The sequence below is a fragment of the Danio rerio genome, chromosome 24 (genome assembly GCF_049306965.1).
Source record: "Danio rerio strain Tuebingen ecotype United States chromosome 24, GRCz12tu, whole genome shotgun sequence".
Classification (NCBI taxonomy): domain Eukaryota; kingdom Metazoa; phylum Chordata; class Actinopteri; order Cypriniformes; family Danionidae; genus Danio; species Danio rerio.
Window position 1 is genome coordinate 36577209 of NC_133199.1, and position 12792 is coordinate 36590000.

At 30.3% G+C, this 12792-nt stretch overlaps 2 protein-coding genes across 13 annotated transcripts in view; one reads left to right on the forward strand and one right to left on the reverse strand.

Annotated features, from left to right (window-relative positions):
• pde1ca (phosphodiesterase 1C, calmodulin-dependent a) overlaps positions 1-8017 on the forward strand; it is a 203505-nt gene extending 195488 nt beyond the window's left edge. For 7 of the 12 annotated variants that reach the window (XM_073940952.1, XM_073940951.1, XM_073940954.1 and 4 more), the window contains one exon: positions 5831-8017. In XM_073940952.1, coding sequence (XP_073797053.1) covers positions 5831-5997 — 167 coding nt within the window. In that variant the 3' untranslated portion in view covers positions 5998-8017. The remainder of the gene's footprint in view (positions 1-5830) is intronic. The other 5 variants (XR_012399487.1, XR_012399491.1, XR_012399489.1 and 2 more) reach the window with 3 other exon arrangements.
• A 72-nt stretch (positions 8018-8089) lies between these two features.
• Positions 8090-9608, reverse strand: ppp1r17 (protein phosphatase 1 regulatory subunit 17). Its single transcript, NM_001386576.1, has 4 exons — positions 9581-9608; positions 8592-8669; positions 8312-8425; positions 8090-8224 (listed from the first exon to the last, which is right to left on the reverse strand). The coding sequence occupies exons 2-4, from the start codon at positions 8659-8661 to the stop codon at positions 8154-8156; spliced, it is 255 nt and encodes an 84-aa protein (NP_001373505.1). The 5' UTR covers positions 8662-8669; positions 9581-9608; the 3' UTR covers positions 8090-8153.
• Positions 9609-12792: the final 3184 nt, after the last annotated feature.

A 12792-nucleotide genomic window follows, 5' to 3' on the forward strand; every position in this document is an offset into this window, starting at 1 on the left:
CATTACTTTAGTTTAGTTCAGCTTCAAAATTTAAGGCAGAAATGATTTCTTACTCTTAGTTTGTGCTTCATTTTTACTCCAAATATCCAAAAACTACAAGTAAATGTTTGTTTTCATAAATACTGTTAAAATGAAGTGGGGTTTTCTTTAAAACAAGCTACATAATCTGCCAATGGGGTAAACATTATAATCTTGTTTTGGTTTGATTAATTACACAACAGTCAACTTTTTCAAATGAAATGAGTGTAGTTAACTTAAAATTGACTGAAAGTTAATTCTACTCATTTGAAAAGAGTTTTGTACTCAGTGCTGACGTTAATGAGTTAATTAAATACCTCATTACTTTAACTTAAATTGAGTAAATTCACAGTACTCATAGATTAGTTTAACTCAAATGGTTTGTAGCAATCAGTTTTCTCAAACAGTTTGAGTTGCCTTAATTTATTGGGTTTGACAGTACTAAGTTGGTTTGAGTTCTCTTAATTTTTTGCGTTTGTCTGTGCTCAAATTGCTTCATTTACTCAAATGGATTAAGTTCACAGTACTCACTTAGATTTGTTTTTGAACTTAAATGATTTGTTGCAATCGGTTTCCTCAAATGGTTTGAGTTACTTTAACTTTTTGGGTTTTACACTGTAGTAAAATATTTGTGTTTAATTTGTCATCAATTTACATTTTGTTGCATTATTCAAAGGCTTCAGGGAAAGTGTAATCATTTTTTTATGTTAGTTATATAGACTTGATGGTGCTGTCGTCCTGTTTTATTGTTGTGTGTGTGTGTATGAGATGTTGTACAGTTTCCATCATGTGTTGTTTGTACATACTTTGCAGGAGCTTCTTGATATCAAACTGTGTTAAATAGGATTTAATCATTAGATTTGCAGCCCGTAAGTCTTTGCAAATATCCTCTGCCAATTTCTCTTTTTTAGAAAGTTTTTGTAAGCGTGTTGTGGCTGATTAACCACACAGATATATAGGACTCTAGATCTGTCACAAATAATGTTGCCTTGTGATTCGCATAACATCGATTTCTGCTGCATATTGTGAAATGATTACAAAGAAGGGAGAAAGAACAAAAGTATGGAGCCTTTTTCTTGGAAATTAAACATTTTAAGATATTAGAATGCAAAGGTTATTTTAGAATACAATGTTTTTTAACTTATAAATATGTTGTAAATATGTATAGCTATTAAAAAATAGACAATAGACCACTTCTCATTTTCTCTGGATTTAAAGGATTTATTACGTATGGGTTTAAGTAAAATAATAATAATTGTCTTCTATAAAGGTCTGAGAACATTTCTTCAAACTAAAAAAAATTTTGTCATTTAGGCTATTTGTCATAATTTGTACCAAGAAGGGAACCAAATGTTTTTATATGGTTTGATGTGAAATTAAATTAAATGTTATTTTATTTTATTTTATTATTTTGTTTTTTAAGGTTTTATATTTTTTTATTTTGTTTTATTTTATTTTTATTTTTTTATTTAGTTTTTTGTTATTGTTTATTTTATTTGATTATTTTATATAGTTTTTTTTTTTTTGACTATTTTATTTTGTTTTTGGTTTTTATTTATTTTATTTTATTTTGATTTGTTTTGGTTTAGTTAGTTTTTTGTTGCTATTTTGTTTTATTTAGATTTGGTTTTATTCTATTTAGTTTTTTGTTGTTTATTATATTTTTAATTTGATTTGTTTTATTTTATTTTATTTTTTTTATTTTAATATTATTTTATTTAGTTTTTTGTTGTTGTTTATTTTATTTATTTTAATACATTTTTGTTGTTTATTTTATTTTAATGTGATTTGTTTTTGTTTTATTTAGATTTGATTTTATTTATTTTTATTTTATTTGTTTATATTTATTTTATATATATATATATATAATATATATATATATATATATATATATATATATATATATATATATATATATATACATACATATATATATATATATATATATATATATATATATATATATATATATATATATACATATATATATATATATATATATATATATATATATATATATATATATATATATATATATATATGTATTTTTTTGTCCATTTTATTTTATTTAGTTTTGTTATGTTTTTATTTTGATTGGTTTTGTTTTATTTTAATTTTGTTTAATTTTCTTTTTTTTTCATTTTCTTTTTTGTTGCTTTTTATTTTGTTATGATTAGTTTATTTTTTTATTTTGATTTAATTTATTTTTATCCTATTTAGTTTCTTGTTATTTTATTTTATTTTGATTAGTTTTTTTTCTATTTTAATTGTATTTAATTTAATTTTAGTTTATTTTGTTGTTGTTTATTTTATTATATTTTATTCTGATTTGTTTTGATCTATTTTAAATGTATTTTTTTGTTATTTTTTTGTTGTTTGTTTTATTTCATTTTTATCTTATTTCATTTATTTTCTAAAAACATCATTATCGTGTCATCTAAAAATGAATAGAAACATGCCTGAAAACATGCCACCTTTTTATTTAATGCAAACAACAACAACAAAAAAACTTTTTATTTTAAATTGGGAAGAAATGTCATCTGTAGTTTATGGATTGAAACAAAACTACATTTTGCTCAAATTAATTATAAATCCTGAGAAACTGAGAATTTTCCATTGCTATATATATATATATATATATATATATATATATATATATATATATATATATATATATATATATATATATATATATATATATATATATATATATATATAAACAGTTGAACATGAATCAATGCACAAATCTCACTCTTTTGCTCAGCTCTCCAAGCCATTGAAATATAGTACAGTAAATGTAATTATTTTGACATTAGCTTGTATTTTCTTCTATTTTTGTAATGTAATGTATATAAACGTTTATATTATTTATGAAGTGTTTATAGGGTAATTTGGTATGAATAATGAACAACCCAGTGTAACTCTAGAAAGTGTATATTCATGCTCAGATCTGTGAGAGAATTAAAGGGAATTTCTCATGTTTTTAGTTCTCGTGGACGTAGAATCAAGTGCATTTTTTGCATTAAACTTTAGTCCTCGTGAGGTTTTTATATCTGTCTTCTGTCTGTGATGTTCATCTTTCTGTAAATCAATTTCATACTGTAAAATACAAAAGATAAAAGTAAAACAAACTAAAAAAAAAAAAACATGTAAATAGGCTGTTATAAATAGGCAGCAAAATCCTGTGTAAATGTCTGTTGCCTCAACCAAAGATGATTTTAATGTCTGTATGTCCTTTTGCGCATCGCAAGCCATCATTCATGCATATTTCTTGAGTTATTAGTTGGAGAGAAAAATGCATTGTTGCCTTAAATCTATTGTTGATGATCGCTGTGAATCTGTTTCGTTGTCCTCTTGACACATATCTTTGTTTTGGGTTTCTTTTTTTCAGTGTTTGTCTTGTCTTTTCTTCATCTTAAAGTGATTTCAGATTCGAGTCTGATGTGAATGTTTGCATGTTGCTCTCCTCGGTTTTGTGGATGAATTTTGCTACGCTCAATTTGATTGGTTGATCCTGTGCCATCGTAAAATGTCATGAATGTCACAATTTTATTCTGTTCTTGTTTTGTTCATTTCCAGCAGCAAAATGCAAAATGTGAATTTTCTTAATCAGTATTTACAGACAAATATCTAAACATATATAAATAAATATCTATATCTATAATATATCATAAAATATACATATCAATATGAATATATAGTTAAATTACTTTTTTTTTTTGGTAAATTCAGCAAGAAGTTTGCTGGTTCGAATCCCGGCTGGGCCAGTTGGCGTTTCTATGTGGAGTTCGCATGTTCTCCTCGTGTTCATGTGGGTTTCCTCTGGGTGCTCTGGTTTCCCCACAGTCTAAAGGCTGGGTTGCGGCTAGAATGGCTTCAGCTGCATAAAACATGCTGGAATAGTTGTCGGTTCATTCTTCTGTGGCAACCCCTGATAAATAAGGAACTAAGCCAAAGGAAAATGAATTAATATAATTATGAAAACAAAACAGATGGATAATTAAAAATGTTCTGCTTGCCCCTTTGTATGTTTTTCATGCATAAATATTCAGATAATCCAATATTTTACTTCCACTTGTTATTGTTTTATTTATAAATATTCAGTTTGTTTAATCATTTTTGCATACTTGTTATTGTTTTGTGTGGAAACGTTCAGTTAATTGAATATTAAATACCAAATTTGGTGTTTTGTGCAGAAACTTTTTATAATTTGTCCAAAAAAATACATTGCTTTGTATTTAAAAAATATTTTCTCTGAAGATAAAACATTTCTGATTCACTTAATCCTATTTTAAGAATGTTCAGATATTGTGTCAGAAATACAGATTAAGAAACCTCTGGGTAAATCGAGTACATTGTCAATTTTACTTTCTTTATTAGGCCTATAACTGTATTTTGCTATTCAAGTAATTTTTACCCTCATGTTTAACACATTTAGGCTCAGAGTGTGTCTTTTATTTTCTGTTTTTAAGTGAAATGCTGTATGTTTAAATAGGATAAATATGGCACGGTGAGACTTTGCCTTAATGACTGTTTAGTTCTGCTTTGTAGTAAATGTTGAGTACATATGTGTGTTCGCCAAGAAACCTCTATGTCAAAATTAAGCTATTTTTTTTTATTTATTTGATTTGAAATCCTCATGTACAGTTTAACTACGGCACTCAAATGCTTATTGTTTTAGTTTAAAGGGATAGTTCTGCCAAAATGACAATTCTGTCCATCATTTACTTCTCATTCACTTGCCACAAACCTGTAACCATTTACTTCAATTGTGTTTGTTTTTACTACTATGAAAGTCAAAGGCGGGGGCGGATTTAGTGATTTGGGGGCCCAAAGCAATTCCAGCCATGGGGCCCAAAAGTTCTAAAATGCACCTTTTGTACTTTAATTTATTTTTAATTGATGTTTTGCTTTTTTTCCCTTCTATCACTCAATTCCTCCTTTTCTCCATTTTATTTTAATGCAAAATATTAACAACAGCATATAAAGCATCTTGTAAAACTTTGTAAATTATTTTTTCTTTTCTTAAAATGAATTCACAACTAAAAATTATATATCTATTTCGTTTTTAAAACTAAATCTTTACCTAGCTTGACTGATGGGACACATTTGCGCAGATGTAACATTGAAAGAGGTAACATTAAACTTAAGTTTTTTAGACACTTGTCATACAAAATATGATAGAAATGATGTTATATATAGGTTATAGGTATAATTTATACTTCTAAGTATTTATTTGAGGGACCGCAGATTTCTTAAGGCCTTAAGCGCCTGATTATCTTGCTTATTGGTTAAATTGGTTAAAAGGTTACAGGTTTCTGACATTTTTCTGAATAAATTATTTCATGTTCAACAGAAAAAATACTCATAACTTTTTAAAACCAGTAAGTAAATAGGTACATTTTTATTTTGAGGTGAACAATATCCCTTTAATAAAACGACGAGCAGCGTAAATCACACTGTTCTGTACCGCTATCTGGCGGCCATTTTGTGAACTGCACCATTTTACTTATTTAATTTCGATCTGTCAGTTAGTTTATCGTAAAATTGTTTGATTTTTTTCAACATAAATGTTTATTGATGCATTCATGACTTTTTTATTTTAAAAAAAGAGGTGAAAATCATAGGGCAGGTGTGGTCATGTGATCATGCTTGTTTCGACGCTCCTTATTTGCACTTTTGTGACAATAAATCTTTACTCAAAGGGCTCAGATGACGAGTTTGAGTGTTTCTTTCGGTATGTCTGACCTTTGAATGTGTACAGTGTTAGATAGTTAGCTCGTTTGTTAAGATTGTGCTCTGTTTTTTGCAGTTTCGACTCGCCGCAAATACCATCTGGTGAGATACAGTAAGAAACCCAGTTACTGCGCGAACTCATATTTACCGTCCAGACCGCAGAAAGAGGAGAGCAGCAGAGCCGCTGACCCGCGAGTCAAAGCCCGACACCTGCAGACCATCTCTCTGAGACGAGGGAGGTGAACACACATACACACGTTGGGGGTTTCATCTTTTATGAAACATATCCTTGATTTAATGACTTTTTTCAGGCTACTGTACACTGTCCACTTCCCTCAATTCTACCCTGATGTTGTTTTCAAAACAAACACTCGCCTTAGAGGAAATATTATGCCTTTTTACGTTTTCAAATTAGCCTACTTCATTCTGTGGGATTTATGAGCCTTTTTCCTCATAGGCAAAAAAAAGATAAGTCTCCACAAGGTCAAAAATTGTTGGGATTGCTATACTTGTGGGGACATACGGTCCCAACAATGTTAAGAATACAAGACACACACACAAACAAGCATGCACATTCATATAGGCCTACTGTAGAATAATAAACTGCATAATGACAATATAGTCAATTTTAAGACAAATACAAGTTTTTTTCCCACATTGATTTTATAATAATTAGGCACAGTTTTTGTTTATTTAAATTATCTTATTATGTGTCATTTATCAGGCCTATTTGTAATTTTGAAGTTCATTGCTTTAATATTGGGTTATGTACTATATATTACCAGGATATTCTGCAAATAACAGCACTGTGCAGCCTCTTCACCCTTGTGTTTTATACATACAACAAGCAGATGAAACTCTACAGTTTGACTAATACTGCTGTTTGATGACATAATGTACTTTTGAGGCTTTTTAGGTGAAAATGTAGTTGTTTAGATTGCAACTAGCTGTTTATTTATAAGGAAAGTGTCTAAATATTTATAATTTCTGAGATTCAGTACATCTGAGCAGACCAAAGAAAGTGATGGTTAACGATCTGCCACAAGATGGCGACAGACACCGCATAATAAGTCCTTGATAATCTTGTTTTGTCAACACTTGCGACATTATGCTAGAGAATCATTCAAATACTAGTTCTAAAGTGACGCTTATGAAGTTGCAATGGTTTCTGCTGTTCTGACGGTCAAAATGGTGATGGTGCAAGAAAGTAGCCCCTGGTACAAAAGGGTTTTTGAGACTCTCCCTGTTTGATTTTCTTTTTTATACACATGATTATGCCGTCGAACTGTTGTATAAATGCCACATCACACTCTTAGCAGTGCGATATGGCTGTAAATCGGCACTGGTGGGGAGCACTAAGGCACGCCTCCCACCAATACCGATATACAGCCATATCGCACTGCTATTCGAGTGTGTGTGTATAAATATATATATAGTGCTCAGCATAAAAACTGTATATACTGTACATTAGATTAGTCAGTACTGAAGCTAAATCTGGAGTTTATCTAACAAAAGTACTTATGAGGAATCTCCAAAAACTAGTAAACCCAACTTTATACGTAATAAAAAATATTAAATAAGGGAAAATCAAGAGAGGCAAAAATTTTGAACAATTTAGGTGAAGTTTTGTTGGTTTTAGCAATATTTTGCTTGAATTTAATTGGATTATCTTTTAATTTCTAACCATGTTTGGTGACTAAAATATTATTTTAATAAAAATATCTGTTTAATGAATCGGTTTTGTTTAAATGGACCGAAATACATCACCTATTTTCACTAAGAAATAGATAAAAATATTTATTTTCAAAATGGCCTGTACTCAGTTATGCTGAGCTCTGTATATATGCATAGTTTGTTATATTTGTAATGAAATGAACATATATTAATTGTTGCTGTTTTTGCACTTTTTACCATATTGAGTATTTGGGGAGCTAATTTTGCTTTTGTGTGGAAAATCTCATTTTATTTTTATATTGTTGCAAAAAACCTATGTTGACAAGTTATAGAAAGTAGTTTCCTGAAATGTACCAGCTAACCTTCTGTACAGAAATAATCGCATACTAATACACCAGTACATACTACACAAACCCTGCTTTCAGAATTACCATAATAGTTCTGTGAGTGAATATGAACAACCATGATCACTATGTATTCTGTTTAAATTATATATAAACGATGACCCAATATGAACTATTCCTGCATTTATGCTACAATATTTCTATTGTATACAACATGCTTGTAAATAAAATGCTATCTGCTTCAATCCGCATTGTGTTTCTAAAGCAAAACACTAAAATAATCACACACATATACACACACACGTACACAAAACAGATCTGCAAAACCTACATTTAATGAAGGCTCGGAAAATAACAACAAATACTAACAATCAAACAAATCTACTTCTTCATCTCCTTCTCCTCATCCTCCTGATGAATCATTCGAGCTTCAGTCTTCATCAATCTCACGCCTGAGAAAGACAAGAAAACTCAGACAAAGAGACGTTTGTGGAACGTCCCCCCCCCCCCCCCCCCCCCCCCCAAATACAAAATCTTGCCTGGTAAAAGCGGAGGGCTGTTGAGGACCGGAGTGTCTTTTCTCCGTGGTTTTTTCTGTCCCAGTTTACCCTGCTGATGTTCCTCGGCGACATGTTTCTGGTTGTCCATTTCATCTGCAGGAGGATAACAGGTTTACAATGCATCCAGCACACTGTCGCTATCTGTTAAGTCTCTGTTACACCCTGTTTCATCCACATTCTGAGCTTTTACATTCTGATCATCTCTTTTAAAATGCACAGAAATGCATGCAGAAAGGCACTGGGAAACTGCGGTACTCACAGAGGTGTTCGTGCATGGTGAGTGTGTGTTCGGCTTTGTCTGAGAGTGACCTCACACAGTCGGTGGACATGCTCCAGTCTGTTCAGGTATCAGATATCAGCACACACACATACACACGCGCTCATATGCTTGACAAAGGCACTGTCATATTTACTGGAAGGCATATTATTGGTTCTGAGAATGGTGCAAACTGAATAAACAAAAGAGAATCTGGACTCAAAAACACAAGGTTTGGAATGTAAGCCTGTTGTGGATAACTATGTCAATGCATAATGGGTTTATTAAATGTACAGACACATTCATTATCTGTTTATTTCCAGATAACATACGTTTACTTTAACTTTTTATAAGAAAAAAAAATCTAATATAACACCAGGAGCAATATAACATCCTAACACATGTATATAAATACCATAAATATAACTATGATAAACATTTTACTTATTCTAATATTAATTCCAATTATCAAATAATTAACAATATTTTAAATATAAAGTCCATTTCGAGAGTTAAAAATTATAATTAATTTACATTTATTAACATGCAAAGTAACAGACTCATAATTAACATGTTGAATAATATAAACAGAGAGAAAATATATAAATATATTAATCAAAATTACGCTGAAAACTACTTTTTATAATTTATTTTTAATGCCTTTGGTTTTTAGATGAATATTAATATTGTATTTGTAAACATTAATATATAATAATATTCTAAAAAGCATTTATATACATGGAAACATACTTGAATTGTTTTTCTTTATCAATTAACATTTTCTAAAACACTTGGTATGTTGTTTTACATTTAGAAAAAAAATGTGTATATTATTTAAGAGTTGCATTTTATTATATGACTATTTTTGTGTATGCAAGCTAAACATTAAGTATTAAATATGTATTTTTATTTGTGATAATTATTTATTAACATTTTCCATGCATTAGTTAAAATATTGTGGCTATCTTTATGATATATCTAGAAATCCTTACCTCAGTGCAGCAGAGCCGGAGCGTGACTGCAGGCCTGATCAAAGGCAGAGGTTATGTACTCCAGGAGGAGGGGCCTCCTCTATTGTCATGACAACGTGGTGCTTTTCATGTGTCAATCATCCAAGCTTCCATCAATGCGCATCATGGTCATCGAGCTTAAAACAACTCCCAACACTTTTAGCCCTGATTTAGACATGATGAAAAGCAAGCAGTTTGCGTCATTTGCTTTTGAGTTGATGTGTTTACAATTGACTCAATCTGTAATCTGAAATAGTTTTAAAATGGTGACCTATTTTTGTTATTTGTAACATCCACACTCTCGGCCACTGATCTATACTATAGATTAGTGGTACTCACTGGATTGGCCATGGGACATACATTATCCCGTTGTCAAGCTGTGACCTACTTTTCCCGTAAATATGCAATATAGATAATGAGCTATTCCAGCGTTATGGATGTGACATTTACAGTAAAAACTCAAAACATAAATTCACATAGAAAGTATACTTTAATATTATATTGAAACTTTTGTTTATATTTTCCAGAACAACTGACCACAGAGTTAAAGGACCAGAAAAATATCAATCTGTAAATATGTTTTAGTGTCGTTACGGATGTGACATGCAAAATTGCCACTAGTGTGATTTTGGTAAATCAAATAAAATAGTTTGAAAACATTGACAGATGCATTTTTGAGTATTTTTAAAGTACTGTAAAATACTTGCTTACCCAAAAAACCCAGACATGATTTCCATATTTTGGTTAAAACTTAATTTTTTTCATGGCAGGGTGACATTTGCATGGAATTGCTTTATATATATATATATATATATATATATATATATATATATATATATATATATATATATATACCACCACACTTAACATTGAAAGAATATATAAAATCCTGATGAATAGGGTATATGCCGAAGCATGCTATTAGGACTTTTAATTTGCCAATAACCTGGATTAAGCGCTTCCGGCGAACTGTACGCGAATGCAAAAACCGGCGCGTTTAAGGGCTGTTTTCTTTAAAAATCAGTGATCTCCACTAGCTGAGTGATATCCGATATAAAGTGGGTCTCAGATTGTACAAGAAGCACTGCATTAAATTACATTTTCCCACGCCATGTCTTTATAATATGAGCATTTATTTTACCCCAGTATATTCAATGGAGTTTCTGAGCTAACCTTTTTGTATTGTTTTACGCTTAAGCAACTAAATTAATGCCAAAGTTTATTTAACCGAATGTATTTTAATTACATTACAACATCAATGCTGTAAAAGGAACTGTATAAAATGGAAAAAAAACTCACAATTACAGGTCACCGGAAGTTTATCAGTATGGGAAAAGCTCAGCATATACCCTATAAACACACATTATTACATAGCAGCCCCAAACTGTTTCTTTTGCATTTTATATCATACAAGTATATTTTCCTTATGTCATAGGCATTTTATTTCATAACAAATTCCTAAAGTCTTGTTTGTTAGCTTACTTTTATTTGTTATCTAAAAGGAACATGAATAGGCATAACCGTTTTCAAGATATATCGCCGTTTGGAAAAATCATGGTTTTAAAACCGCCAAAATTTTCTCTAATACCGTTTAATAAGGTATGTGTAAGATTTTTTATTTACTTTTTTTTTGTTTGTTTTTTAGGACAACAGTACCTTCAACAGAAAAAGATATCCAAAGACGCAGTTTTAATTTGTAAAGAATTCTGAGTTTTTAAACTAATGAAGACAGCAGAAGTCAACGGTTCATTTGAGTTATTTAGCATGTTTACTGCTTCAAAATATTATAAATCTTTCAAAAAATAAAATGTATTGTTTTTAAAGGGCAAAAAAGTTTTAGTTTTTTACCCAAATTTAAAAAGAATATGTTTTAGAGCAGTAATCTCAATACCGGGATACTATGAAACCGTGATATTTTATCCAAGGTTATCATACGGTCAGAATCTTACATCCATGCCTAAACATATGATTTTCATGTCTACGCAACGTTTTACACACAGTATATGGCAACCTGACTGACACTCATGCTCTGTAATTGTTTCCAATTGTTTAATGGACCATACAAAATATCTCTATCATGATTTCAGGATAAAGTCTAAATAGCATATACTGTATCCTGAGCAATATATGCACATCAATATAGAATATGTTTATGATACTATAACAATACTTCATATTTTTACAGTACTGTGATGGTTGGGTTTAGGGTTAGAGTATAGCCTAGGGGTAGACATCAAAAAATGTATTGGGTCATTTAATAGATAACATAAATAATACTCTGTACAACTACATTACTGTGACGGTTGGGGTGAGGGTAGCTGTTAATAAAATACAATTAATGGGAAATTTAAAAAATAATCAAAATAACTTCCAGCCACAACCATATCTGATCTAGCAACAATGTGATTTCAGGGCACTGAAATGAGCTCAGTGAAATGTTTGATCAGTAATGTTATCTTAACCTTTAGACTGTTTTGACTGTTTTTCCTACCTGTCAGATTTGACATATAAATGTGTAAGTTCTTTGTTCCCGTTAAGAAAGAAAGTATAGCACATTTTGCTGATGAATTGAATTGTGCTACCTGTGTAAATTTTGATGTAGTAGCCTATAAGTAGTGCAATATGAGGTTAGGTTTAGGGTAATATTGCCCTTACCTGAGGAACATTCAAAAATGTTAGTATAATAATATAATAGTGAGATAAATACACTGTCTAACCACCGTGTAGAGAACTGTATGCATTTACCTCTACCACATTCCACACTTAACGTGTTGAAAAATTAACTTCCTGTGTCTAAAAATGGACCCTAATTTATATCCTTTAATAGTGCACTTTTTGAGGGAACAACCACTGATAATAGTGTTTGAATTTAGAAAACTCTGACCATTGAGAACACTATCAATCCCACGATGCACCTAAATGAGTTGTTTTTTAGCGCACCGATTGAATTTCCGCTTCTGACCACAAGATGGAATCCTCAGCAGAATCTTTGTAAGTTTTTAAGCAAATCATTATTAAATGTAAGTAACCTTCAATGACAGAAAGAAAAACAAATTCGTTAGTAATAGCTGATAAGTAACAGAGAATATATTTATTTTTAACAATTAGGAATGAACAAAAAAAAACAAAACTTCCAAACCCTTCTAGTGCACTCAGAGCTCGAATTCACTCACTCTTTTCCATGCACTTATTTC